The sequence below is a fragment of the Xiphias gladius genome, chromosome 6, assembly GCF_016859285.1.
Source record: "Xiphias gladius isolate SHS-SW01 ecotype Sanya breed wild chromosome 6, ASM1685928v1, whole genome shotgun sequence".
NCBI classification, from domain to species: domain Eukaryota; kingdom Metazoa; phylum Chordata; class Actinopteri; order Istiophoriformes; family Xiphiidae; genus Xiphias; species Xiphias gladius.
The window spans coordinates 19,781,722-19,808,292 of record NC_053405.1 but is presented as its reverse complement, the minus strand read 5'-3'; the positions used below and the strand labels follow the sequence as shown (position 1 = coordinate 19,808,292).

The 26,571-nt window shown below is 41.9% G+C and overlaps 1 protein-coding gene across 3 annotated transcripts; it reads right to left on the bottom strand.

The window, feature by feature from the left end:
• Positions 1–2,747: 2,747 nt before the first annotated feature.
• dot1l (DOT1-like histone H3K79 methyltransferase) lies at positions 2,748–25,841 on the bottom strand. 3 transcript variants are annotated; one of them, XM_040128046.1, is made up of 28 exons: positions 25,376–25,841; positions 19,406–19,449; positions 19,215–19,289; positions 18,710–18,773; positions 18,103–18,331; positions 17,711–17,805; positions 16,955–17,017; positions 16,757–16,812; positions 16,294–16,373; positions 14,964–15,032; positions 14,764–14,870; positions 13,476–13,517; positions 13,284–13,379; positions 12,902–13,124; positions 12,601–12,714; positions 12,024–12,115; positions 11,728–11,829; positions 10,967–11,104; positions 10,600–10,725; positions 9,852–10,291; positions 9,629–9,716; positions 9,346–9,495; positions 8,912–8,954; positions 8,061–8,686; positions 7,626–7,831; positions 7,208–7,281; positions 6,422–7,114; positions 2,748–4,693 (listed from the first exon to the last, which is right to left on the bottom strand). In XM_040128046.1, the coding sequence occupies exons 1-28, from the start codon at positions 25,454–25,456 to the stop codon at positions 4,686–4,688; spliced, it is 4,224 nt and encodes a 1,407-aa protein (XP_039983980.1). In that variant the 5' UTR covers positions 25,457–25,841; the 3' UTR covers positions 2,748–4,685. The 3 variants fall into 3 exon arrangements, with proteins under 3 accessions (XP_039983980.1, XP_039983978.1, XP_039983979.1); XM_040128044.1 differs by lacking the exon at positions 2,748–4,693 and adding an exon at positions 5,048–5,706; XM_040128045.1 differs by lacking the exons at positions 2,748–4,693; positions 18,103–18,331; positions 18,710–18,773; ... (1 more) ...; positions 19,406–19,449; positions 25,376–25,841 and adding an exon at positions 5,048–5,706 and having other exon boundaries at positions 16,294–16,338; positions 16,690–16,812; positions 17,711–17,764.
• Between the last annotated feature and the right edge of the window lie 730 nt (positions 25,842–26,571).

Sequence of the window (26,571 nt, the reverse complement as noted above, 5' to 3'; positions counted from 1 at the left end):
TGTGTAAACATCAGTATGATCTACTAGTCCTTCATGAGGGAAAACAGAATGGAATCAGACATAAATGCCACTACACAACAAATTGAATTCAAATATTATATGAAACATTTTTATTAATAATCATAAAACGCAAAAAAAAAACAAAAAACATTAATTCCATTTGTTTCATTATAACATCTTAGGATAAAAGCACCGACACCCAACAGTAACAATTTTTCCATGAAAACCCGGGGCCTTTTGGAAAGAAGGTTTGCCATTATTGCACCTCAAACCTGCCCTGGCTTCACCGATCACAATACACATACTGTAGTTCACATCTGTCCTTTAATGTTTACCCCTAATGGGAGGGATCCAATCAAAGGAAGGTGAACCTCCTTCTTAGAGACACAAATCTAGACAGAGGCATTTGTGAGATGAGGAAGATACTGAAAGTCGTAGCTGTTTCACAGCTTTTCGAGATCAGACTGACTCATAAAGCTTTATAAAGCTGGATTTCCCTGGACAGGCTGGATGTATGTGACAGTGAGAATGAATATGGGGAGATCTGACAAGGCAGCTGACTAATTTAACCTTGAAAAACACTTACTGAGGGGTTTGTCCTGGTCCTGAGTTGGGTTAGAGAGGGACTTGATCGTGCCACTAGATGGGGTGAACAGGTTTGTGACATGCAGTAATTTAGAGAATCATTTACATCATTACAACATTTCAATCAATCTGGGAAGTTCCTGAGTTAAGACCTTTGGCAGGATTTAGAGTAAACAGCCTCGACCTCACAGCTCTCACAGATTATTTACCGATAATGTACCAGGATGGAGTATGCTGGAGAACTGCATAGAAGCTTTAAGTTCAAATCATGCTCATACACCAAAGGACTTTGATAACAGCACCTCATCCCTTTGACTGATTATACAAGTAGCTACAAAACTGGTTGAAATCCGCAATGAATGTAAGAAATGCCGTTTCCACTAACTATTCTCACTAGCACATACACCACACCACCAGGTTAGAGAAACTTCCATAGGTTAGACAGGACTGCCCAGAAAGCCGCCAGGCAAGCTTGTGTTGAGGATTATTAAACCATAAAACCCTGCAGCACAACAGGAGAAGAGTAGTATTTTAGTATCAATAGCTGCAATTTCCTCGTTTTAAGTGAAGGAGAGCACCGTGCTGTCTGTCTGACTAGTAGTATTAAAAACTGACAGGAATCTGAAGACACAATTAAAAGCATAACATGTATCTGCAATTGTATCAAACACGAGGAATAAGAAAATTATAACAGCATCAACAGTAATTACAAAGGACCTCTCAGTGCTGGTATCAAATGGACTCTATCGTCTCTATTTATGTTCTAAAATGACTTTCCTCTTTTCACTTGAACACTCGCAGGTGAGAAACACATTTTGTGTTTACAGAGAGTGCCCAGGACAGGAGTTTACTATAAAGCTTCGATTATTAGTCTAATCTTCCCTCAGATATGCACTGGCAAGTGGGGAAAAAAAAGCGCACACACACAAACTGAGCTCAAGTGTATTCCCACTTTCAGAGAAACAAAAGAAGCTTGGCTGCTCTCACTCCAAACCAAATGATGCACACATACACCCTAGCACAAGTGTTTTACATCAGCATGTCTCACAGTGTGCTTACATTACAAGGAAGGCCCTTGTTGGTAAGACATCTACAGATAGACAGTGTGTGTAAAGAGGTTGACACTTGGTTCAGTATGCAGCAAGTAAAGATTTAGTTCGTAAAATCTGAATTGCAATTGTCTGGAAACAGAAGCACCATTTTTCCTGCAGAATCTGGGTTGGTTAAAAACAAAAAAACAAAAACAAAAACAAAACAAAAGAAACAAACAAAGACGTGAAAACATCTGATGAAAGTGATAACAGTTCTAGTGCTGGAATCAAGTTGTGTTCAAGCCACAGCACCTGTGTGTATGTTAAATACACACAGCTTCTGAGTTTCTAGTTGTGTGTGTATATCACAAAGATACAGGTGCTGTTGTGTCGACTTGTTCGCGCCATCTGTTAAGGTCCTGTGGTGGCAGTGCTTCTCTCTCCTTGGCTTCAAGCCTCCTGTTTAACAGGTTGAATTTAAAGTCACAATGCCAGCACCAAAACACCCCTAATCACTTATATATATACTCATATATATATATATATATATATATATATAGACTGTATATAGATACATATTTTATATACCTTTCTGTTTATGATGGAGACTTACAAGGAAAACAAAAACTTATGTACAAAAACAGTGTGTCTTGTTCACTTACACATGAGCAGCTCGCTATTGAGAGCTGATGCAAGGTTAAAACAGCTGCGTGAGAAACGTGAACAGAGGCCCCTTATACCTGTTTACTCAAACTCTGAGCCAGCTGTTGCAGAGTAGTTTTATCGAAAAGGTGGTGTCTACAATTGTACACTAGGCATTAAAAGAACCAGACAATAGCATATTAAATATGAGAAAGGAAATGCAAAAAAAAAAAAAAAAAAAAAAAAGCTTTACAAATGTCCCTGTGTACAGCACCAAGAATTCGATTTCTTTTTGTGATGTTTTCACTACAGAATAAATAAATTCAGGCACAGTCCAAATTTAGCACCATTGTTTTCAGACTGTGAGTCAAGTACACACACTATTGCATTCTACAATGTCAACACATTTCAGGATTTAAAAAAAAAAAAAAAAAAAAAAAAAAAGAAAGAAAAAAAAAAAAAAATCCAAGGCAAATGGAGAGACTGACAGCATAAATATAATAATCTAAATTATACACAACTATACAGTTGGAGAATTAATCACATTCACAGTACAAACATTGTTTACAAAAAACAAATTACACAATAAAAAAGCAAACAAAAAAGGTGTGAAGAGTCCAGTAGTTTGTTGTGGTTATGGTTAATCTTGTTTTCCCAGTGTGAGAGGATTTGCCTGCATGAGTGTGTATGTGTACGTGTTGTTGTATTAACTAAATGCAGTATAATTCCACATACATGTGTCCACATTTTAGCCTTACACATTTTGCTTAAACCTGCATTTCCCAACAGCAGAGATAAATATGAATAAGTTTAGCTTAAGAAAAGTTAAAAATATCTGCTGTAAGAGTATTTCTGCCGTGGCCCCACATAGTAGTGTGATTTAGCAAATTGAGTGAAGAAAAAAATGTTAATAAATACAGAAATTAGGTCAATCTTCTGTGGTTTTACTGTTATTCTTTTACACCTGGATTCAGCTTCACTTAACAACAGTGCAGCCACAACTCTCCGACACTAACAATGGGTTTCTACTACAGAGTGGCTGACTATATCTACACAGAGCAACATCTCATTAAATTAATTTCATTGGGTCTTTTTTGGAAAAAAACATTAAAATGTACTCAGCATTATTGGCATGGAAATGGAAATTTTGCTAATTCACCATATTTCCAAACTTCGGCTGAAATCAGAACATTTTATGTGTAAGGACTTAAAAATATACACTGATGTTCTTCCCTACTCTTCATCCTTCAATCATTTAGAGAATGTGAAATATGCCCGTTTATTGTCAAAAAATACCAAAAGGCTCCTTTCTGAGTAATCAAGGAAACTTTCACTGATATGTTAAATATCTGATATTTGCAGAGAAACGCTTAACCATATCTCAAGAATTATTTTCATTACTCAGAATGTGAACTTAAATGCTTTTGCTCCAGTTAGTAGCAAAGAAAGGAAATAGTAGTTTTTAGTTTTATATGTCAAAAAGGGCAGCTACAACGATTTTGTACCACTTTGCTTTTAAGTAAAGAGACTTAAAAATTAATAACCCATAATTTTCATTTTCTTCAATATAAAAAGTAGCAAATAATCAACATGACCAGAGTTTATAGGTTGTCCAAAATCCAGCCCGGACTTGCACATTTTCTGCTACATGAGTAACTATTTTATTATCCAGTGTCAAGTTTGACCAAAATATTAAGTTCCTCATCTTGGTTCATAGTCAAATATGCTGCAACAAACACTGAATTTCACTGAAGGAAGAAAACACAGATAAGAGAACATGCATGCAGAGAGGAAAAGCTGCATGACATCTGAGCAGAGTTCATTGAACTGGCCTGTGAGTGTTTTTGAGTGTTCACACACACATGCACTCATATGAAGTGAAACTTTGGAGGGAACGTGACACCTGATGAGATTCAGCTCAAGAAGGTGGACTGTGTGCTTCAATCGGATGTTAAATGTTACATACAAATCACTCAAAACTGATTATTTTGCAGAACACTAGTTGCTATAATAGTAACAAAGAAAGAGAAATGACAAACTATCATTCTATTGAGCACCTTAATGTTAAACCAGACATGATAATTCAGTTCCTTCAGTGCTGGGCAGCAGCCAGTACTGATTTCTATGCTGTAAGATTTTCAAACCAACATACTAACTAACAACACTCCACATAAACATGACCAGTAACCGATGAATTCTGCTCAAGGTGACCATAGTGGTGGTGGGGGTTAGTGAGTGTGTGTGTGTGTGTGTGTGTGTGTGTGTGTGTCTGTGTCTGTGTGTGCGTGTGCCAGAGTTCCCAGTACAGAAGCCGGTCTTGGAGGCGGTTGGGTAGTGCAGACGTTTTGAAGCACCAGTGAGTGAGGAGAGTGCTATGGTCCACACCTGGACATTTGCATAGTTTATTTAATGTTGAGGTAGCTTTTATCAATTACCTGGTGGATTAAAGAAGAAAGAAAAAAATGAAAAACATGAGTGAGTCTGTGGCTAATAGATTCAACAGGGCTATAGAAATTGAGCCAAAACAATGTTTAACCCTGTCACTTTAAAAATACAAAATTTATCATTCAGTACAGTTTTTATACTTTCAATCTGAAACCCGAGAACTGCCTTACCTTGTTCAATCAGAACAACAGCTTGTGGGAGCACAGGGAAAACAGGTATCCTGTCTCTCACTCCCTACCAGTCTCTCTCTCTCTCTCTCTGATTCTCTCCCTCTCTCCACCCTCTGATTGCCCTTTTCCCTCCCCCTCTCCACCCCCCACCCCCCTTCTCCTCACCCCCAAACCCTATCTAGGTCGGGAGCCGGGGAGCTGGGAGGTGATATAGGTACCATGCATGCCCTGAGTCCTCCACATGCTCCCGCCACCACCTGAACTGGTGGCTGGTGGTGGAGGGGGCAGCCGAGGGGAATAGTGCACTGCGAATGGACGAGACGAGGAGGAGGTTGACAGAGAGGAAGAGGAGAGGGAGGCAGTAGCGGCGGCGGCAGCAGCAGAGACAGAAGCAGAGGAGACAGAGGTGGAGGAGGAGATGGAGAGAGCAAGGGATGACTGTGCTCTCTGGTGGTGGAGAGAGGAGTGGGACAGACGGGAGGAGTGGAGGGAGTCTGATCGAGAGGATGGTGGGGCATCAGAGTGTGGGGGTGCTGAGGAGGAGGGGACGCTGTGCAGGGGTGGAGGAGGGGGCAGGGAGAGCGTGGGAGGAGAAGGGCTATGCAGGACTGACTGGGTGCGGCTGTGCTGAGCCTGGGAGAGGGAGAGGGGGAGAGGTGAGGACGCGGAGGCCAGGCGTGTGGAGGCTGGTTGGGGGATGGTGTGCTGCTGGGTTTGGGTGGAGGTAGAGGAAGAGGAAGAGAGACTGAGCAGAGAGCTGAGGCCTCCAGAGGTGGGCAGCGTCGCCCCAAACTGATGGGAGGACACTGAGGGAACCACGTGGTGAAATATACCTGCAAATCATACAGCAGAAAATGGAGGGAGGGGCAGGGCGAGAGAGTGTAGACGGAGGCAGGGGGGGCAGATAATAGTAGCAAAGAGAGCGAGAAGGGGGGGGACAAAGAGAGAAGCAAGGACTGAGCAAGGTTGTGCATAGCGCCAAGCAAGTCTTAGACAAGCACACAAAAAGCAAACTGAGTCAGTCCACTGTGACTGTAGTCAGACGAAACCAAATCAAGATGGCCAATTTAGGATTGCATTAAAACAGGAGTTTTTAAAAATCATACCAAAACTGATTTCTGGGTTGATTTTTACTTACAAGTGAACTGACTCTGACATACAACTTCAACAGATACACCCATAGAAAATGACTTTATTAATTCATGATCAATCACAGATTTCAAGACATATCATCGGTTCAGATTTTTCTATTTTCAGCATTTTTGTTAAGCATTTCATTCTGCTAAAGAGCAACATTTTCCAAGGGTGTTTCCAACTGCAGTATTCAAGCAGCCAGTCCTTGTCAAAGCGAGGCAGCACAGAGAGTCAGTCGGTCAGTCAAACTGTCAGACCGAGGCAGACAGAGGGACAGCAGCACTTGGCCTCCACTTACCTGACACAATATTCTTTATCAAGTTGACCCCAGGCTAAGAATAAGACCTCACTTATCCGACTGTTCAACAATCCCAATGCAAAACCTTACACAATCACTTTATCAGTGATGCTCACCTCCAGCCGCTCCCCCTGCCAGCCCTGCACTGGAGAAGCTTCCCAAGGCAGAGTGTCCGTTGACGAGCCGTGGGGTCCCACTCACCGTGGATCCTCCTGTCTGAGCCCCGAACAAGGACTGTAAGACTGATGTCCCTCCAAGTGGGAACGGAGACCCCAGGTACTGTCCTACAGATGACCCTGTGGTTGAGGAAACTGCTACAGGACTGCCTCCCACCTTCCCACTCAGAATACCTCCTCCACTGCTTGCCGCAGCAGAAATAAATAGGTTCTGACTGGCTAGGCTGCTGCTCGTCTTCAGCTCCCAGTCGCGAGGGGCTTTCTGCTTCTGGAGGGCCTGGCGTTGGTCTGAGCCACTGCCTCCCTGGGGTCCACCACCACTACAGCTGCCTCCACCCCGGGTCCCTGCCTCCTGACTGAGGAAGGGATTGGGGGTCATGTAGCTGGACGACTCTCCGTCACTCCCTTTTCTCACCTGCTGATGCTGCTGTTTGTGGTCAGAATCTGAGTCATTGCCCCGGCTCGACCCCCCCATGCCAAATGGAGAGCCCCCCTGTCTTAGTTCAGAGTTGGGTTGCTTTGGGTCGGAAATAGGTGAAAAGGTAGATTTCCACTTGCTAGTAGAGGACAAGGAGGATGAAGAGGAGGCCTCACTACCTGTGCTGTTTCCACTGCTGCTACCAGATTTTCTGCCTGATGGTGGAGGAGAAGAAGAGCGGTTGTCATCAAGTAGGAGAAGTTCAAGAGTTCTTATTTTAACTTAATTCAAACATTTTCTTATCTTACCTCTTTCACTATCGCCTAATCTACCGGGTCCATCTCTGCTCTCCAAGGATATAGTGGCAATTTTTCTTTCAATTCTAGCGAAAAAGAAGAAACAATGAACAATCAAAACAGTCGCAGGTGGCAACAAAATGTGTAAGAGCCCTATTGAACTGCAAGAGTTGATGCAATCAAATGACATAATGTCTTCTTTTTTTTTTTTTAATGAAAACATCAGATTAAATAAGAGTAGTGATTTCAAATAAAAACAACGAAAATGTTGTAATTGATTACCTGTTTACTGAGCAACAACTAAGAAAACTTCAGGAAAAAACTGAAAAATAGCCTGCAGCTGTAGTGGGATCCTTACAACAAGGACAGCCCAGCAGGTACACTGTTGTTATTCGTATCTTCATATTATTGATATGATATGATATATTACCGTGAACTGGAGCTGTCAGCGGGGTATCCTGAGTCCTCATCATCAGAGCTGGGGGCTGAGGAGTAACGGCCTGTGCCATTAAGCTCTAAGGGGCGCTCTCTCTTCAAGATGGGAGGCTGGTCTAGGTCAGGCCCACTTGGACTGCGGCTTGATTGTTCTGGGGAGGAGATGGCAGAGATCTCCAGAGGCTGGTTGATGTTGTTGACCTGTTGGGACAAATGACATGCAGATCACCCCCCTGTTGACACTCATCGATAAAAATGGGTCTTCAATAAATCAGACAGCCCATGCTGCAATTCTATCTAACTCAGTCACAGAGAAATCATTAAACAACTTGACAGAATTATAATATATTAATGATTGGACCATTAAGAATCAATATAGTATCATCTTGTTCCTTGCTGGTTTCCATCTCAAATGCTTTTGGTGACTCACCATTGAGTTAATGTTGAGTGGTGATCCTGAGGAGTGGTTGTTGGAGCTGACCCCAGGGAATGACCTCCTCTTTGGGGATCCGCTGGCTGTGACAGGTCCTGCAGAGCTGCGTTTCCTTCTCCCCCGCTTGCGTCCCTCTTGAGAGCCAAGGGTGTGAGAGGAATGTGATGACAACGTATGTGTGGGTGTGTGAGTGTGCTGTGTGCCGGGGGACTGGTGGTGGTGGTTTCCATGGTTACTGTGGTATCCCTGCTTTGCTGAGTTGCCAGTGTGGTGGTGGAGGCGTGATCCTCCGGCCGTGCTGCCTCCACTGCCTGACAAAGAGGAAGACGAGGATGAAGAGGAGGAGGAGGAGAAAAAGATTCTCCTCCGCAGTTCACTGTCCTGGGGCTCTGTGTCGGATTCACCCCCCTGGCGGTCTTGTTCGTCTTCTGGAAGAATCCTCGGGGGTCCATCTGCATACTGGAGCACCCCTCCAGTACTGAGTGGGGGGCTCTGGATGGGACCTCCTCGGCCTATTGGTCCTATCAGAGGAGTGTTGCTGTGTGGTGGAGGTGATGAAGAAACACCATTATGGTCCTCAAGGTGGGGACCTCCATTCATCAGTCCTGAGCTGGATGAATATCCTAAAGAGAGACCAAACAAATGAGGGATAAAGATGCACAGGAAGAGCACACAGTCCATCATCAAGTACAGGACAAAACAGATTTAATGCACTTAACTAGTCATATCTTATTCGTTAATGTGAGGTGAAAATGTGGGGCAGAAAAATGTGATGGATCTTTCTACAGTAGTAATACTAAATATAATATGTGAAAAAATAGATTGAGTGGTTGAGAGGTAATCCTTACCATTCGTCTGGCCTGCCTGAGACACGGGACTCGGAGTACTTCTCTGAAATTATGAGCACAAACAACATATCATGATGTGAAATCCTGCAATCACAAAATATGTAAAACTTGAAAACTATAGGAATCCAGGTGAAACAACAGCTGTTAATATTACATCACTCTTAATTGTGTATCTTAATGTGTGTACCACAATCTAATTTTTCACAAGAGAAAATTATATCTGCAACAGGGCACTAATGTAGGCAGCCTAGACTAGGGCATGAGAAGACTTCCTGTCGAAGGAGTGTTAAAAACTTTACGGCATCTCCTGTTGAATGTGTCCTACAACAACACATTGAACATGTACACTTCACTCATTATATAGTACAACGGATAACAGAATCAACCAAAAATCAGTAAATGTTACTAATGAAAACTGGTTTCAGGGTACTCACCAGTCTCTCAGCACGACTGGGTAGCACCACGCTGGCCAGTGGGATGCTGACTGGTAGTTTACTTGGGTGGACAGTGCTCAATGGGATGCTAATTGGAAGGCTTGTAATGCTGTTGTCACCCTGAACAGACGGACTCCTCTCCTTACCACCCTTTAACACAGAGCAAAGGGAAAATGTGTTAAAGGTTACAGACCCAAAGACTACAAAAAAGTTAGAAAACTGCATGCTTAAAGACAGATCAAAAGTACAAGTTCGTAGACAGCAAAGAAAGATAAATATCTACCCTCTCTGAACTTTTCTGTGCATCAGATGCATTGGGAGAGGGGCAGTTCTGTTTGGCACCGAGTGGAGAGTTAACACTTCCCAGTTCCCTAAAAACCAAAAAAACAAAAATTGGCAAATTTAGCTTCAACTACTTAGTTGTAGTTGCTTTAGGGAGCAACCTGGAAATCTTCTAAATAAAAAAGTTCATTAGTGAAAACTGGGAGATTATAGCGCCTTCCAACCTGTGTGTGGTCAGCCCCGGACCTCTCAAGTGAGCAGATGCAGTGGGGTCCTGGTTAAGGTGCCTCCGCAAGGCAATCTTGGCAGGAGAGAAGCGTGTGTAGTCAGGAAGAGCGTGGGAGGAGCCTTGCTGCCTCTGCCGAGCATCAGGGGTGGCAGGCACGATCTCGTGGTCAGGAGAGATGGGCAGGTAGCGAGAAAGAAGCTCCCCCTTGATGTTGGCCCGGTCAAAACAGGGTGAGCTGGTGCCATTGATAGAGAGCTCTGGGCTGATACCATTGAGGGCTGGGGCTGAGGACAGGCCAAGCTTAGACGAGTCCATGTCCGTGGAAGAGCGTGATTCCAGGCTCTTTCTGTATGGGGAGCCCTCACAGGGGCTGTAGGATTTCAGCTGAAGCAGCTCCTGCTGCCTTTGACTTTTCTCCAGCTCCACAATGCTGATCTGCAAAGAGACACCAGGGGGAGCCATTACAAAGGAAAAGAGGCATTCAACAAGGTCAACGATGTTGACGTATCTAGGAAAATGTTTGACAGTAATTCATCAAATCTTCCTGAAATTTAAATTATATTCACAATTTAGGTGACAAGTTCAATTCCCTTAAATATCTCTGAAGAGCCGGTAGGACAGATGAAAGGGGGGCGGCAGGTGGTAAGAGGCCAGAGAACACAGCAAGTACGGAGGAGCGTAACAGAGAAAGGAGAGATAGATTCAAGCATGGATAAAGCAAAATGAGGAGGCTGACTCTGTACCTGCAACTCCAAGCAGTGTCTCTGTTTCTCAGAGATTTGTCTGCGCAGTGCCTGCTTCTCCTTCAACAAACTTTCCAAACACAAAGAGCCCCAATCCAACTTCAGCTCCTCACATCGAGACTTCAGCTGGAGAACAAACAACATACACATTAGCTGTTATTTATTTGCTTTTCATTGCCAAAGTGCTCTACTAAAGCCAAATATTTTAGTACTGCCAGTCAGTATAGTAAAACCTGAACTGAACTAGGTCAACCACCAAGACACAAATGCAGAGTGGCAGGAATGGTCACAGGTGTGAACCACTGGGGATGATGCTGGAATAACAGGATGGAGGTTACAACAACAGTAACAGGCTCTGAGGTCTCACCAGTAGCAGACTGTGGTCTCTCAGCAAGGCCATGTCTCTCTCAAGCTGCTTAGTCTGCTCTTTCAGCTGACGATTGTGAGCTGATATCTCCTTCTGGGCCTGCAGCAGGTCCTCAACAGTCAGGGCTTTCACTCCCAGCTGCTTGCCACACACACATACACACAGAGACAAGCACAGATACACACAGACATATACAGTGTCATACATCAGCTACAAGCACAGGATGCCTTAAGAGCAATTTAACATTATTGAAAATCCAGTCTTTGCTGACCTCTAGAGGCTAAAGTTGTCACGCTGCTGCAGTAATGCAGAAGTGTGTTCAGGGTGTGATCACTGTAACATGACATTACTCAGGTTACAATGATCACGCTCTGATTACAGCTTTCAAAAGAGCACAAGTTTGATCACACCCAACAGAGATGCTAGGTGTGGACACAACAGACTTTAAATTTTCAATCAGAGGAGCTTGCTTTAATACTGCAACAAAGCGGTCACACAAATCCATGGTTGGTTCTGTTTCTATCACATACAAGCTGTGTTTCAATATCTGTTTACATCATGTTGATCTGCAAATATAGCTTTCTGATGGAGAACGTGAATCCCATTGTATTTATGCACCAACCGTTAGAACACATGCTAGACTTGGCAGAGAAAAGCAGTTATGCTTTTTTTTAAGAAATGAAATGTCTGGATGTTAATATAAGATAGTTTATAGTCTTTACAGCTGTGATATAGAGGACAATAAAGTAATAGGTTCCAACCTCATCTAGTTTGGTCTGAAAGAGACCTTTGATCTTGTCCTTGTGAGACTGACAGACAGAGTGGAGCTGCTCTGCCTGCCCTGACAGGTCCCTGTGTTTTTGCTGGAGAAAGATTTGACACACGAAAAGAAAAGAAAAAGCAATGACCGTTACATAATTAAAAATACCTTTTAAAATAGATAAATGTACTTGAATACATGCAACTTAATATGTGTTGTCATGATGCGGTAGTAAAAAGTTCACAGAAAAATTGTTGCATTTGCAAACCAGTATTGTGTGTAATGAAGTTACTTTACCTTCTCCTGTTCTAAAAGCTGCTGCAGGTTGGAGCGGTACTGAGGAGTCTTCATGTAGGCCATAAACTGGAGGTATTGAACTTTGATGTTATCTGTGGAAAGATGTGGGTTCAAGACACATGGGGAGCAAGGACACGAGAAACAGAGAATACATTATTAGTTAGGTTGTTGAAATAATTGAACTAAAACAGACTGACATGGAGTCTTATACCACTTCCAGGCCAACACAGTGATCCAGCACAAAGTCAAGTTAAGGAGTATTATCTGAATAGGCTTTGTGATTCTCCCTCTGACCTCTCATTTGTAAATTCTGCTCTTTTTATAATCTAAGATAGGTTATGGAAAATTTTTGGATGGTGTAGACTGTTGTGCTAACTTTTCACGAAGAGATCACATTTTCCATGCTGTCTGTACACAGTGAGGCGTAACTGTAACACTGCAACCTATAGTTTGAATCAAGTGGAATTAAAAAACTGTACTTTGTATATAATTTGCACAAGGGTCTGGTACAATATTTATGACTTGACAAAAACTTAAAGTATGACAGATAAAACACACTGAATCCTCATCAGCTCACCTAGGAGTTGTTGCAGACCAGGTGGAGTCGGGCTCAGCAGCAGTTGACTCGAGGGATAGTGCTGGACCTTGGGAGGTAGCTGGTAGAAGGGACTCTGAGGTGGCCGGTATGCATCTGCACAAACGACAAGCATATTTGTGTTAAAGTCAAATGAGCCATACATTGTTGAAGTAAATAGGACATTAGTCTCTTCTGTAATATGAGGTAGCTTAAGATTTCTATGACTGGTCTTGTGCTCCCATCCAGGAGAAGTAAATGGATAGCATATTGTGTGTGTACGTGACTGTGTCTCTGTACTGACCCTGAGGGGGTGCCGCAGAAAGAGTCTTGGCATGCAGCAAATCCAGCGCGCTCTGATTCTTCTTGTTTTTCTTCTCAGCAGCCGGGGCAGCTTTCTTGGGTCGACCACGCTTCTTGTTGTTCAACTTGCGACCTTTGGACAAGAGTCGGGTTCTTCGGGGTTTGGCAGAAGGCTTGACCACTGTCACCAAGCTGGGACGCTCCTCCTCTCCACAGGAGTCCTGCTGTAAAATGCATTGCAGACACACACAAACACACACACACATTTACACAAAGAGCACAGGAAGCTCTCCCTGCTGAGTTAAGCTGACTGAGGTGCAAAATGACACACAATATAGCAAAACTGATGCAATTAAAAAGTCTGGTAAATCTGTATGTCCAACCTTGGTTTGTTCTTTCGGTTTCGTGGGTGTGGTGCTATTGCTTTTACTGTCCTTCGTATCCTTCTGCTGACGTCGCCTAGCTGCCTCTTGCTCCTCCTGATACAACATAAACCATCTTAATTGTTTGACACACAAAATTTCAAAAAGTACAGTGTCACTGTGATTACACTGAGGAAGAAGAAAATGACTTACCCTGAGTTTAGGATTTTTGAGACTAGCAAAATAGTTTTCAAGCTGAAATAAGAAACAAAAAAATTTCGTAAGGTCAAATTCATAACAGGACATCCTTTAAAGCAAAGGATGCAAACAATAACTACTTGGTTTTAACCTGTGACCTGTTTTAGAATATAATCAATTTCAGCGACTTGAGTGATTTCCCTAATTTAAAAAATCCGTTATTTTTGCTTATGTCTATCATTCCACATGCAAAACACAACAAACTGACAACTTCCGTACAAAAGCTGTTCAGACTGAAATCGGCCCTGTGTTTAAACGATGCAAGGGCTGCATTGGTGGAGATGTGTTGCTTCAGGTACTGGTGCGACATGAAAGATGGGAAGTCCACTTTGACTTAACCCTGAAAAGGTATCACAGTGGCAACCCTTTAATCCTTTTTCGCGACACTCATTAGATAAACAGTAGAAATATGGCAGTCTCGTTACATAGGAATCCACCACAAATGTTAATTTGATTGCTACCACAGCGTCTTGCCGGATAACATCGAATAGCAGCAAAAGTTCAACGTGGCTGAATTTTTTTTTGGCACCCCCACTGTGCCGCCAGAATGGCCTCAATCAAATGAATGAGGGGGCTGCATTTTTTTTTTAAAGCAGACCTTAGTTGAGCAAGCCTAACTGAGGTAGGCTTGCTCAACCAAAAGCCATTCTCTAAAAAGGTACAAACAATTCAGCCAAATCCCTACTGGGACGTGGACACTATTACTGCTGTGGTAGCATTTTAAGAGGTTCCACCGCCCTCCATTGGATAAAAATATACAACAACATCGTAAAGAGTGAGTAAAACAGGCCAATCAACCTCCGGTGGTAACAAGAAGCACGTCAGCACAGTGAGACTGTCACCGGCACCTTTTAGGCAGCCTGCCATCTTTCTCAATGGGATTCCCACTGGTAGCCAGGGATTACTTTAACCACTTTACCAGAATGACACGCATTTCAGTGTTATCTAATCGGTTTTTGTACCCTATATAACCTTGTGTGCTCTCTCCTCAGATTGCTTACTCCTGGGACTGACTACTCATTAAGACAATACCAGCTGTTATGAGAGATAGGCTCCTATCTCTCAGGTTGAGGTTACTGTTGGTCTCTAATGTATAACGTGTTTGTACCGCTTCGACAGTCATTTAGTGTTATTGTTTTCTTTTCCCCCCAAGATTTCCTCTGCTAGAAATTCTCTCTGCACTTGGGCCCTCCTCTAATCTTTGGTTACAGGAATAGTGATGATGAAGAGTTTCAGGGCTTACTATGGTGCGGTCTATGGTATGCAGGTAGTACGAAACTGGTTTTCCAGTCCAGGACACAGAGCCCCTCAGTGGAGAAAGCTCCACCACACGCATTATTGTGCCAATATCTGTGGGACAGAGAGAAAAACTTGCATGTCACATACAAATCAAAGGAAGCTTTATACATAAAAGTCTGCTTTTTCACTAATTGGGATACTTACCACTCAAGTTTCGACTGTTTATTCTAAAATTTAAAGGTGCAAAAGGTTTGGAGGATACAATTTTCCCACCTGCAAATCAGAAAACAAACAAAACAGACGAAATAAACACATACATATTCTTTCTGACAAATTCTAGATTCTATACAGGGGAAAGATAAAGTGGCTCCTATAGCTCACTACATAAAGCTAACATAATATGAAACACAATCACTTCTCCACTTAGATACAGTAAACCGCAGACACATTATTCATATTGTCTTTTTTAGAATTTAAAACCCAAGAGGCAAGTGGGAAACTAGGCAGAGCTGACACAGTGGTTACTGGATACGATCAGCCATTGTTATTTTAATCATCAATGAGAACAGCTGAATACATACATTTTCAGTGGGCCCAGGCATCATTCCCAGTGCTACCAACACAAGCCCCTGATGTTCTCTTAACAAACTTAAAAAGATCCGTTGTCATGAGAAAAGGCTATTAACAGCTGCTATTTAAAAGCCTTATTTTTCAACCTTTGATCAGATTACTCCTGAGGCCTCAAAATTTGTTGCGGATCATCAATCAGCTGCTCTGAAACTCTCTCCAACATTTCAATTGGTATATTAACACATACAGTATTGCACTGCTGAGATTTAAGGACAAGTGGAAAGAGAATGGCATTTTTGTATGTCAATTAATTGTCTGGGAAAACCTTGCTGATGTTGAGATACTAAAAATATTTGAACAGTCAATCTTGTGGACATTCGCCTTCAGGTAACTCCCCAAATTTACACATCCAACTACCTTCCTTCATAAATAACCTCTTATCTACCAAGATTTTATTGATTACTTTTGTTGGTTGAGTGCATTGTCAGATGTTTGCTGACAAAACTTTCATCAATCAACAATGCATCTTTATTTTCAGCCTAAATCAAAAAGAGGCTTAAATCGCAAAAGAATCCTGTATCTATTGCATCACATGATTGACGGGCTCAACATTTTCAAACAGTTATGTCTCTGTGGCTTTTCAAGTAGACCGATTATTACAATTAATTATACGTGTATTATTGACAATTGCTGACAACTCATTTTTCGACATTTGATGAATGTTAAGAGGAAAGAAAAAAAAAATCTATAATTCAACCTGACCATTTTGATCAGGATTTAATTTGTGACCAGTTTTTTTTTAATTCTCTAGAATATAGAGCTTTATATATAGTGTGTGTGTATATTTCTGAACTAGATGTTTACGTGAAAGTCAATATACAACACTACACCTTGGCAACCCATGGCTATAATCCACAAGTACTGATCATACAAATAACATAGTGGTTAGCTGAAAAATACTAACCTTCCTTCATATTAGCAAAACGCTCCTTCAGCTGGTGATCTACCTCTGGACCAAAGGCAAAGTTATTCACAAAAATAATACTGAAAGACAGACAAAGAGGGACATATTTTAGATCTAAGGTTGGCAGTAAAAAAATATTTACCAAGCAAGTCTAATGTTTTGAGAGAGGAATATATTTTAGCAAAATGGCAAAGTGGGCACGTTTAATAAAAAGTTCATTAACTTTCTTCTAAACCTTTCAGACAGGAGTGCTGCATATAATGCTCTTTATCTGGATGACCAGAGTTAAATCTGGTCATCCAAAAAGGTTTTATCTAATTCAGACCACATTCAAATTACACTTGCATCGCAGCAGTTTCTATTTTTCTGGTCCCTCTGTGTATAAATTAAACATACCAATGGTCTTAAAAGAAATGAAAATTGTGTCTTCAGACCGTCCCTGTGACAAGGTTTGGTATATCACCTTGTGTTGGCGATCCTTTCTTTCCATTCTTCAGAGAGAAAATCACCTCTCTCCAGCTGGGAAAAACCAACAATAGAGTTAGGGTAAAAAATCCTGAATGGCTGTGGATCTGCCGAACAACCAATACTTAAAATATTTGAAGGTGTGTATTATGAAAAGTCCTACTCAGAGTAAATTCCACACTGAGAGTCAACTTACTGTGTACTCCCCATGTTTCTTTCCATACCATTTCATCCACTTCTTGAATTCTTTATCCATGGTCTGAAAAAAAGAATGTAGCAAAAACTATTTTAAAAACAAAAAACAAAAAACAAAAACTAAGAAACAAACAAAAACAAACAAACAAACAGCTCAGCCATGTGTGTTCTAGAGGTGGTTCCAGATACAGGATTACCAACTTAACTAGAGCCCTTCAATGAAATCCTGGATGCTGCCTTCAGGGTTCAGAGAAAAGCCCGTTTCTGTTATCTGTGTGACTGAAAACCTGTCTCTTTTCTATCATAACTAACACTGAGCTTTTGAGTTGGATTTGAAGCTATTTAGGTTAACTGAAGTTAGGCTTTTTGTATATGAGGACGCATTCAGACTAAGAATTGACTTGTATGGTTGTGCCGAAGGGCTATTTTTAGACATGCTTATTCCACGCTGGTATGAGTTTTCTGCTACTGCAAGATAATGTAATATCAACGAGGAAACCAGTTTGGAGGATGATCAGACACAAAGGCACCACACAGCAGAAAGACGTTTAGCCAGACTACTCTGTTTAATTGCCAGAGCCCTCTGTGGTGGCAACTGCACTGTACCAACACAGTCATTTTACTACAATGACTGAGGAAGCTGTGTTTTTGTTTTTTTGACAGAGTGTTGTTATTGGAATGGATGCAGCGTTAGTCTCGCTTTCTCTTCTCCCTTTCTGGAATACTCTCTGGTCCTGTGAGATTTTTATGGAGTTACCTCTGCATAGGTAGCTGGAATGTCTGCTTTCTCTACACCATAGTAGTGTTTACAATTTGTTGCTGCTGCAACCTGCAGCACTACCTGCCCCACTCCTGCAAACAAGAAACAATTAAAAAAGTTAATTACAGGTTCATGTGTTATACCAAACATATAAAGACACCCAGGCAATCAATCTTGCCACCTACATTAGCATCCTGACCAACTCTTACAACTCTACACATCTTTCCTGTCTTTCAAAAATCAAAACCTTATAATCTCTTCATGATTTGTTTATCAAAATCTGTTCCCACTACACTATAAGTGTACTATTAACCTGATTAACAGAACATTTGAAACAACATTTTAATTCTTTCTGAAACCTGGTTGTCCCAAAATAACAGCAGACTAACCACTGCCGAGGTCAACAAAGGTGTCATCTTCCATCATTTCCATCTCGTCAATGATCTGAGCCACCAGGTCGAAAGAGGTCTCTCCATAGACCTCAGGGGAGAAAGGCTCATAGTTGTTCAGCTTCTCCGGGTCGGTCACTGAGTGGTTGTACACCTGCTGTAGGATGTGTCTTAGCAGCCCATTAGAAGGACGCTTGTTCAGCTTCATGGGTTGGGTGGTCCCCTTCCACTATAAGATGGGATTCCCACTCATTAATATATTTATTCTCAAAGAAAAAATACATAAAGAAAGGCATAGTGGCCTTGTCCATGCATCGCTGTGAAGATTGTATTATCAACTGGCACTGGCCATTCAAAGATATTGCACATGAATTAGCATTTGTTCCAAACACTAATGCAGAATGCAAAAACAAAAACAATAGACCAAACATTCTCTAGAAAAACCAAATATATCTGATCAAAATTCAAGATTTTTTTGGGGGGGATCTAAATAGAGAGTATACTAGAGAACACTGGCTCTTCTGAAACATCTTGATTAGTAACTAAAACCCCAAACTTATAAATACAGGCACAAATTCAAGAAAAACCTTCACACATATGGACTCACTAGCTGATGAATGCTGTCAATGGCCCTGTTGTACTTGTCACAAAGTCTCTGCATACTCTCGAAGCTGGGAGAATAACAAGAAACAAAATGAATGCCTTTATTTTGTACAAGATGAAATCTTGTACATTAAGGTGAAAATTGTTCTTGTGAACAACTTTCACCTTAATGTAACTCTTAAATAATCCACTTAAAAATGTGTGTCACTTCCGACATAGATTGACTCAATGAAAGAAAACCATCATTATTGGCAATTATAGATTTAATTTATATTTTTTACCTGAGAAAAAAGCAACTAAGACAAATTAGAAAACAAAGACTTGTATTTAGACATATAAAAAGGCTGTTAGATCAGCTGGCAGCCTGGCTGGACCAAAGTATTGACACTTTATTAAGTTTTTTTGTTTTCTTTATTAACTGTCTCATAATCTTAATTGTTGTTGGAGTAGTACTTTCAGTATGACCTAGTTCTTTTTTTCAATGTCAGTTACAGTGAACCTCGGCTCACCTTTTGGTATCATAGTCAATGAGTACGTAGTTTTCCATTGCCAGTTTGAGGTCTGGGATTTCCTCACACACCCACCTAGAGAAAATACACACACAAAACCATCATTAGATCCTACTCCTGACACAGTTAGTTACTGTGTGTGAATGTGGGAGCGTACATGAGTTGAGTCAGAGAGTGGAGAGGTCACTTACCTAATGGTTTCGATGATTTCATGAGCAGCATCATGGTGTTTATCCTGAAAATGGGGGGGGGGGGCATTAAATTCAATATTACCAAAATTTACAGCCTCCAAATATGACCATAAAGTTTAATTATTACGTCTAAAAAAAAAAAAAAAAAGAAAAAAAAATTGAGAATATCAACAAAAACTGGACATTATAGCCTTTGTGACAGTTGGAATTATTGTGGGACTGTTTTATTACACTGCACTGGTTTAAGATAGGTGTACCTAATAAGCTGGCAACTGAGCGTAGAAAGCCCAAAACAAATCTGCACACAAAAAAGACAGGTAGCACTTCACAGAAAATAAAGAATGCTAGAGTTAAGAGTCCATGCATTTCAGTCTTCATCAACTTTAGGTTTTCACAATCATTTTTGCAATTTGGGGTATATATGTGATTTAAGTAGACGGTTTACTTAACTCACTATTTTGAGGGCAGTGAGTCAAGGGAAACGAGGTAGCTTGACAACCTGGGAGGCCATAACCAGCATGGCCATAACCTGGGCCAAGAGGTGGGAGACACCTCAAGCCAGGCTGAGTTTCCTAATCAGGTCCACATATGACATTCTCCCAAGTTCCAGAAAGGTCTAGTTGGGGTACGGCACAGAAACACACTGCCTGGTCTGTGAAACACCAAATCCTAACCTGAAGCACATTCTATCTGGCTGCAAGATGCCTGGCCCAGGGCCGATAAGGATGGCGCCATGACAAAGTTTTGAGGAAGCCTGCTGAGGTTGTGGAAGCATGCAGGTTGGAAGCAAACAGGAGTAGCCCTAAACCCACATAGCAGGTGATGCACGTTGAGCAGGGGTCCTGAGCACAGAACTTCAACAAGAAAGAGTGGTCAGTCCTGGCACCTGGATGTAAGTGGAGTTCCCAATAGAGATTACCACATCTTTGTAAGACCGGACATCATCCTATGGTCCACCTCTGCCTGGGCTGTGTTAATGATATATGTAGGAAGAAGGAGAGGAGGTGGCCCTTCAAAAGGAAGAGGGACAAATACAGAGAACTGAGAGCCTAGTGCAGAGAAGCGGGGTGGAAGGCTGCAACCTACCACACTGAAGGTGGCTGCAGAAGCTTTATTGGTACCTCAACCCAGTGCCTGCTGAAGTCTCTGGGAGTCACTGGGGCAAGGCAAAAAGTGCTCCAGGAGCTGGCAGAGGAGGCAGGACAAGGGAGCATCTAGCTCCAACTAAAATGGAGGGACAAAGCATGGGGAAAACAAGGGTCCAGGGTCAGCTGCAGGGGATGGCAAGGAGACGTCCATGCCACTGCTCCGCCACCTGGACAGGTACTGGGATTAAAAGGAGTGAAACATCTGAGAAGGGTGGCTCCTGTCTGATGACCCTGCAGCTGGCCCAAATGCACCGAAGGAGGTGCGTCAGGCAGCAATGCCCAGCAGGTGGTCGATACCTGTGCTGAAATCTTAAGTGTCAAAGCTATCTTGAAATCTACTATTATCAAACATAAATGTCTCAAATAAGAAGAAATTAATATAACACAGGATGTCATATTATAAACCAAAGTATTTGAAAAGCTATTTCCTGGCAGACAATTTTTGTTCTTGCTATATGTATCATGCAATTAATGGTGTACAAAGTTGAATGTAAAGTAAAAACTCGGTTACACTGAAATGGTTTAATTACTTTATCCTACTACAGTGCAATGACCACAACTACTATTATGTCTCATTCATCCTCTCATTGCAATAACAGTTGACAGACATTACAGCCACAGCAGATACAACTGTGAACAACACCAGTGTCACTGAATACTGTTTTTCACAGAATTGTCAGTCTCCATATCAAAGCGATGGTGTGTAGACACAGCACTTGGATAAACCCAAATTTAAGTATTAAAATGACCTTATCTAGAATAGGCAACAGGGTTTTAAAGAGGCTTTATGAAACACATCTTAAATTAGGATTAGTTACTTCTTCACTATGGAGTCAGTTTACAAAACACAAAAAATCCATAGTGTGGTGGAACAAAATCTTTAATGTGATAAGGACTTGGAGAAAGAAATGTAAGTTTGGGCTCCAGCAGTGAAATAATCTCGACTGTATTTTGTTTGTAAATGTAAAAACACTCTTGGATACAAAATTACAAAGAGTGCCCTGTAATCCAGGTCCGCCTTGCAGTGCTTGTTTGCACTGGCACACAGCATTCATCTGAAGTTAAACCATCCTCCTTGTAAATTTAAATTTAAGATTAATTTAACCTGGAGTAACTCTAACCCTCCTTCAGGGAAACTGGTTCAGTTAATTCAAGATTCAGCCCAATCAGACCCTTGTGAACCATGTCTAAGAAAACCAGTTTATGCTGGTTTAAATGGCACTTTGGAACAAAGCTTAATAGAATTAGACAAGATGAAGTTTATTGATCCCATGCAGAGAATCTATAGTTAGTAATCTTATCTTGAGCACGCTTAGCAGCTCTGTGGGAGTAATAGGACTCAAGTTACACCCAGAGCGCAGCCAGCCTGAGCCTGTTGCCTGAGCTGACCCACTGACCCACTTTCTGTCTCCTGCTCCAGCGCATTGCCAAGGAGAGCCTCTGGTGGAGGGAAAGAAAAGAGGGAAGTAAGAGGGGAGGAGAAATCAGGGGATAAAAGAAAAGAGGGTAAAAGGAAAGAAAGTGAAAGCGAGAAGAGCTAGAAACTAGGGAGAGTGAGGGATCCAGAGAGAGGAGGGAAAGCCTGGTATTTGTCAGCTGTATGAGGCCTGGCACAGCAGCCGCAGCTTGCAGCCTCCCAGCTTCCCGCTCAATATTGCCCGCCACTACTACGCAAACTTCCGCCAAAGCTCAAACATGCATGCGCACACACTCAAATATGCATGGTAACACAGGAAATCTCCTACTATTTCTGTCAGCACAGCGTTCCGGTTGCAACTGTATTATCTAGCTAACTGCCGCTACTAAGCAGCATGACCTAGGAATCTTCTTGGACATACAGCAGGCACAACAGATTTAACACCCTGTGTTTTATTAAACAGGGAAAGTATATAAGGTGTGGGAGTGTGGGAAAGAGATTGTGTGAGTGAGTAAATGAGATGCTGAAGGGGGGGAGTCACCCGCTCACAAAAGACGGCACACAGCAACACCAGCACAGGGCTGCTGCTAAAAATAAACACTGTCTGAAAGCAAGAGTCATTCAAAAAGAACAGGACACCCTCCTCTCTCCCCAATGTGGGTACAACTGACGCATTTGTGACTCGTCCTCTGAAAATCACCTCTTCAGTCAATCTCTCCTAACATCAGCGTGACGCGTTGTGGGTGTTGGGAGTTTTACACCACACACTGCTCCACTACATATACCTCAGCTGCCCACAAGAACAAATGACTAAGGCAGGCGTGCCACTTACACACTTGTAATGCTCTTACTTCCCACGAAATACAGGTAATTCTTTTGGTGGCAAACAAACTAACAGCACATCAGCATCTACAGTAATATACTGGTGCCTGCTTATCTTTTCTGTCTTTTAAAGGACAGAAAATTTATGGAAAATTCTTGTGTACAGCATCTGATGATTACAAATATACTGCAATCCAGAGGAGGTGTCTTGACATATCCATTAGTTTTAATTTGACAGATAATCACAGCATGTTACATGGTGAGGACACAGAGACTGCAACTCAACCGACCTGCACTGACTGCCTGCCTGACTCCAACACAGAAACACTGTATATTAAAAATCACTTCCATAACAACAATGGCAAGACTGCAAATATGACCGTTACCTTTTGTTTATTTCCATTTCAGTGCTGCAACAACGGCTGAGTCCTAAGAGTTATGCTCAGACACCATTAATTTCACTACAGTAATTACAGCCTTGTAAATAATAGGCAAAGCACACAGGTGAGCACCAAACCAATGACACTACAGTACTTGAGCAGCGGTGCGTCTTCAAAATAATATGTAGGGCTAGTTAGTGCCCACAACCAGAACCAGAGGGACAAAGAGCTGCACCACACCAGAGGTGCTCTTCATATGGAAGCATTTACAGATGCACAGATGTGGAGATTTACCGAGAGATGGGGAGAGAGAGAGAGAGAGAGAAGAACAGACGACACACAGAATGCAACACAGAACCAAAGGGGAAAAAAAACTATTTTTATGGACCTGTGCCTAACAGCATGCTTTATACTGCAAAAGCCTGTACAACAGTCATGTTGTGAGTATCAAAACACAGACAGCACTGTGTTCATGCTCTGTGGGTGAGATAAGCAATCTTAATGCTCTGTGGGAGTGAAGAATGAATCTACGTGGAGTGGGATCTGTTGCTACCAGCATGCAGTTCAACAAGGCTAAAAACTAATCATTAAACGTGACTGGAAAAACATTTAAGCACATATACAGACATGTGCTTTTGAATTATATTAATATAGCATTGCTGAATCGGGGCAGACGCTTCTACCCTCCTCCCTGTAGAGTTGACCATATGGACATGAGAAGAAGGGAGAAGAGAGAGGAAGTCTTTCCCCTTTGAAAACAGGAGGAGAGCCCGGCATGAATAAGCTCCATATTGCCAGACTCCACATGCAGGACCATCAGCTGTTTCTAATTCAGTGCATAAAATCTAGTCCCAGTATAATAATTATTATGCAGGTCAACGGTATATTAAATTCCTGACATGCTTGTTCTTGTGTTTATTCTCACAGACCATAACGTAAGGAAATGGGCGAGGTTATAAATTTGGGAGGGGGGAACTGTAACTGTTATCAGAAAAGGGAGGATCAACTATGTCAGCCAAAGCAGAGAGAAACTGCTGATTACCTCAACGACTAACTCTGACTCAATGTCTTGAAACCCTTTCAGTTCATATTGTGATTGTGGATTAAAAAGAATAAATGGCAGAAATGAAACCACCAGAGTGCCAGACTGGGTACATACAGTGTGGGTGGAGATGATGTTCAGAAAGACCCAACAGACATTCTGAGAAATTCAACTTTTTTCAGTCAGCACTGAGTGTCTCACCACAATTACTATAAATGAGAAACTCAGTTTAAACTAACTAAAAGACCACAAAACTTGCAACCGCTTCCCTTTCCGTTTATCTTCAATGAGTCAATTGCAATCAGACACTGACATGCTAACGGCATACTACATGGAAATACAATTAAGAGAAAAAAGAGGTGTCTAGTATGATTATTGCTGTCTTGAGAACAGATAGATCAAGGACTCAGTAGATGTATAGAGTTCACACTACCAAAAACACACAGCTGGTCTCAATCATAAGGATGTCATGAGATAACAAAACGCAGAAAGCACTCGAGGAATGCAACGCTGCCTTTCGCACGCGTGAAGCATCGAGAAACACAGACTTCACAGGGTTCATACACACACACACACACACACACACACACACACACACACACACACAGACACACACACACACAAACACAAACACCTTGTACATCTCTATATCGCTATGTGTCCAGGGTGATTGTTTACTGGTATCAGATTGTGGATCTGAGCAGAGAAAAACAGACATAGCCCATTTCTGTACGACTTGGGTCCACTTACTTGTGTTTCAGCAGGAACACGAAGGATCATAACTGAGACAAACAAAGTTACGGAGAGACCGGCATGATGCTGGGTCTGAAAAGGTGGTCTGTTTAAGTAGCTACAGTATCAGAACACCTTTTTATTAATGGGTGTCAATGCCTGGCTCAAACGTACCTCAGACCGCGTTACCATTTTCTAGGAATGATTTACGTTAGCACGGGTGAAAAACAAGCTTAATATCTAATCAGTCACAGTATCTGGCTGATATATATGTCTGTCACCATCCCGACCAGTATGACCTGATTCCCAGGACGAGCGTGCCATTGGTCCTCCAGCTAGCCAATGTTAGCAAAGAGCTAGCTAACAAAGACAAAAACAGAGACAAAATCTAAATCTGTAACCAGAGAGTTTTTATGGTTCAACACTTACGTATACTGGTAGTGGCCACGGATAGCCAGCAGGTTCTGCTCCAACCGGCGATTTGAGCTTGAGCTCCAGCTTTTCTCCCATTCTACACTTCACGGCGGCTTGGCTGTGATGGATAGCTAGCTAGCTAGTAACTGCTCTCTGTTAGCCAGCTGGTCGGTTAGCGAGCAAGCTACAACGTGAACATTTTGTGAGAAAAAAACATTTAAACGCGTAAAATAAAAAAGACGTCGACGCTCGCAACGCGGTAAACACACACACAATACGGCCAAGTGTAAAAATGTATCTGATTCGGTTTTATATTTTGAATAAAATTCCTTTTTACGTCCACTGGCAATAACACCTCGTCCGTATCGCCGCCATCTTGCCCGGCATGAATAAATATGGCAGAGGGCCACTGGTATCAGAAGGGACACAGACGTCACCGAGGGGACCGTGATCGCAGCGCGTGGGCCAACAACGGTTAGCACGAACGGGCACCCGTCCCAGGGCTCAGTACAGAAATATTTATATAGAGCTGCACGATAACTCTAAATGTATGTCTATGTTCTATTTTAAGCCGTGAATAAAAGATTACTTAAAAAAAAAAACGATTTTCCTCATTAAAACAGCGACGTTCACTTACCAGCCTTTAGTAAATATTAGATTATGTTTGATTTGCACAGACCAACAGAAACTTTTCTATCATTGGTTGGACATTATTAAGACTGTTCGTCATGAGACAAACTGCATCTAATGCTGCCTCTCACTCTATTCAATCCTACTCCTTTTTTTTTTTAGACGATGTCAATTTTAATTATACATTGTATATTATATTGTTAATAAAATGTATATGTTATATGATATTAATACTGTAATATTCAAATTGTAGTCAAAATGATCTGGTTCTGTCTAAAAAGATGCATAGTTCTAAGAAATTGCAAAGTACTGATACGAATGAGCCACACCTGAAATCGTTAAAAGCAAGTTCAGAATAATCAGAACATGGGGGACACCTGTAAACCTGGTGTCGTTTTCCCGCTTCCAAAGACTTGTAGAAATGTTTAGAATATAAGTAAAGTTGTCTCTAGGAACACCTCTCTGTCTCTGAATGCTATAGAGCTATAGCGGACATTTGACATCGTAACAGTAGTTGCTGTGTTCCAGGTGTGCCAGTTAGCCGGTGTGTACAGGTACCAAGCTCCTGTTACAGCTATATG

What these genes read in the sequence shown, in the direction of transcription:
- dot1l (XM_040128044.1), bottom strand. Translation starts at nt 25,456, where the DNA reads ATGGGAGAAAAGCTGGAGCTCAAGCTCAAATCGCCGGTTGGAGCAGAA. An exon ending in GAAAGGATCGCCAACACAAG is followed by an intron (nt 16,374 to 16,756) that starts GTGATATACCAA and finishes TCTGTCTTTCAG; the next exon opens with TATTATTTTTGTGAATAACT. An exon ending in ATACCATAGACCGCACCATA is followed by an intron (nt 13,518 to 14,763) that starts GTAAGCCCTGAA and finishes TTCTTATTTCAG; the next exon opens with CTTGAAAACTATTTTGCTAG.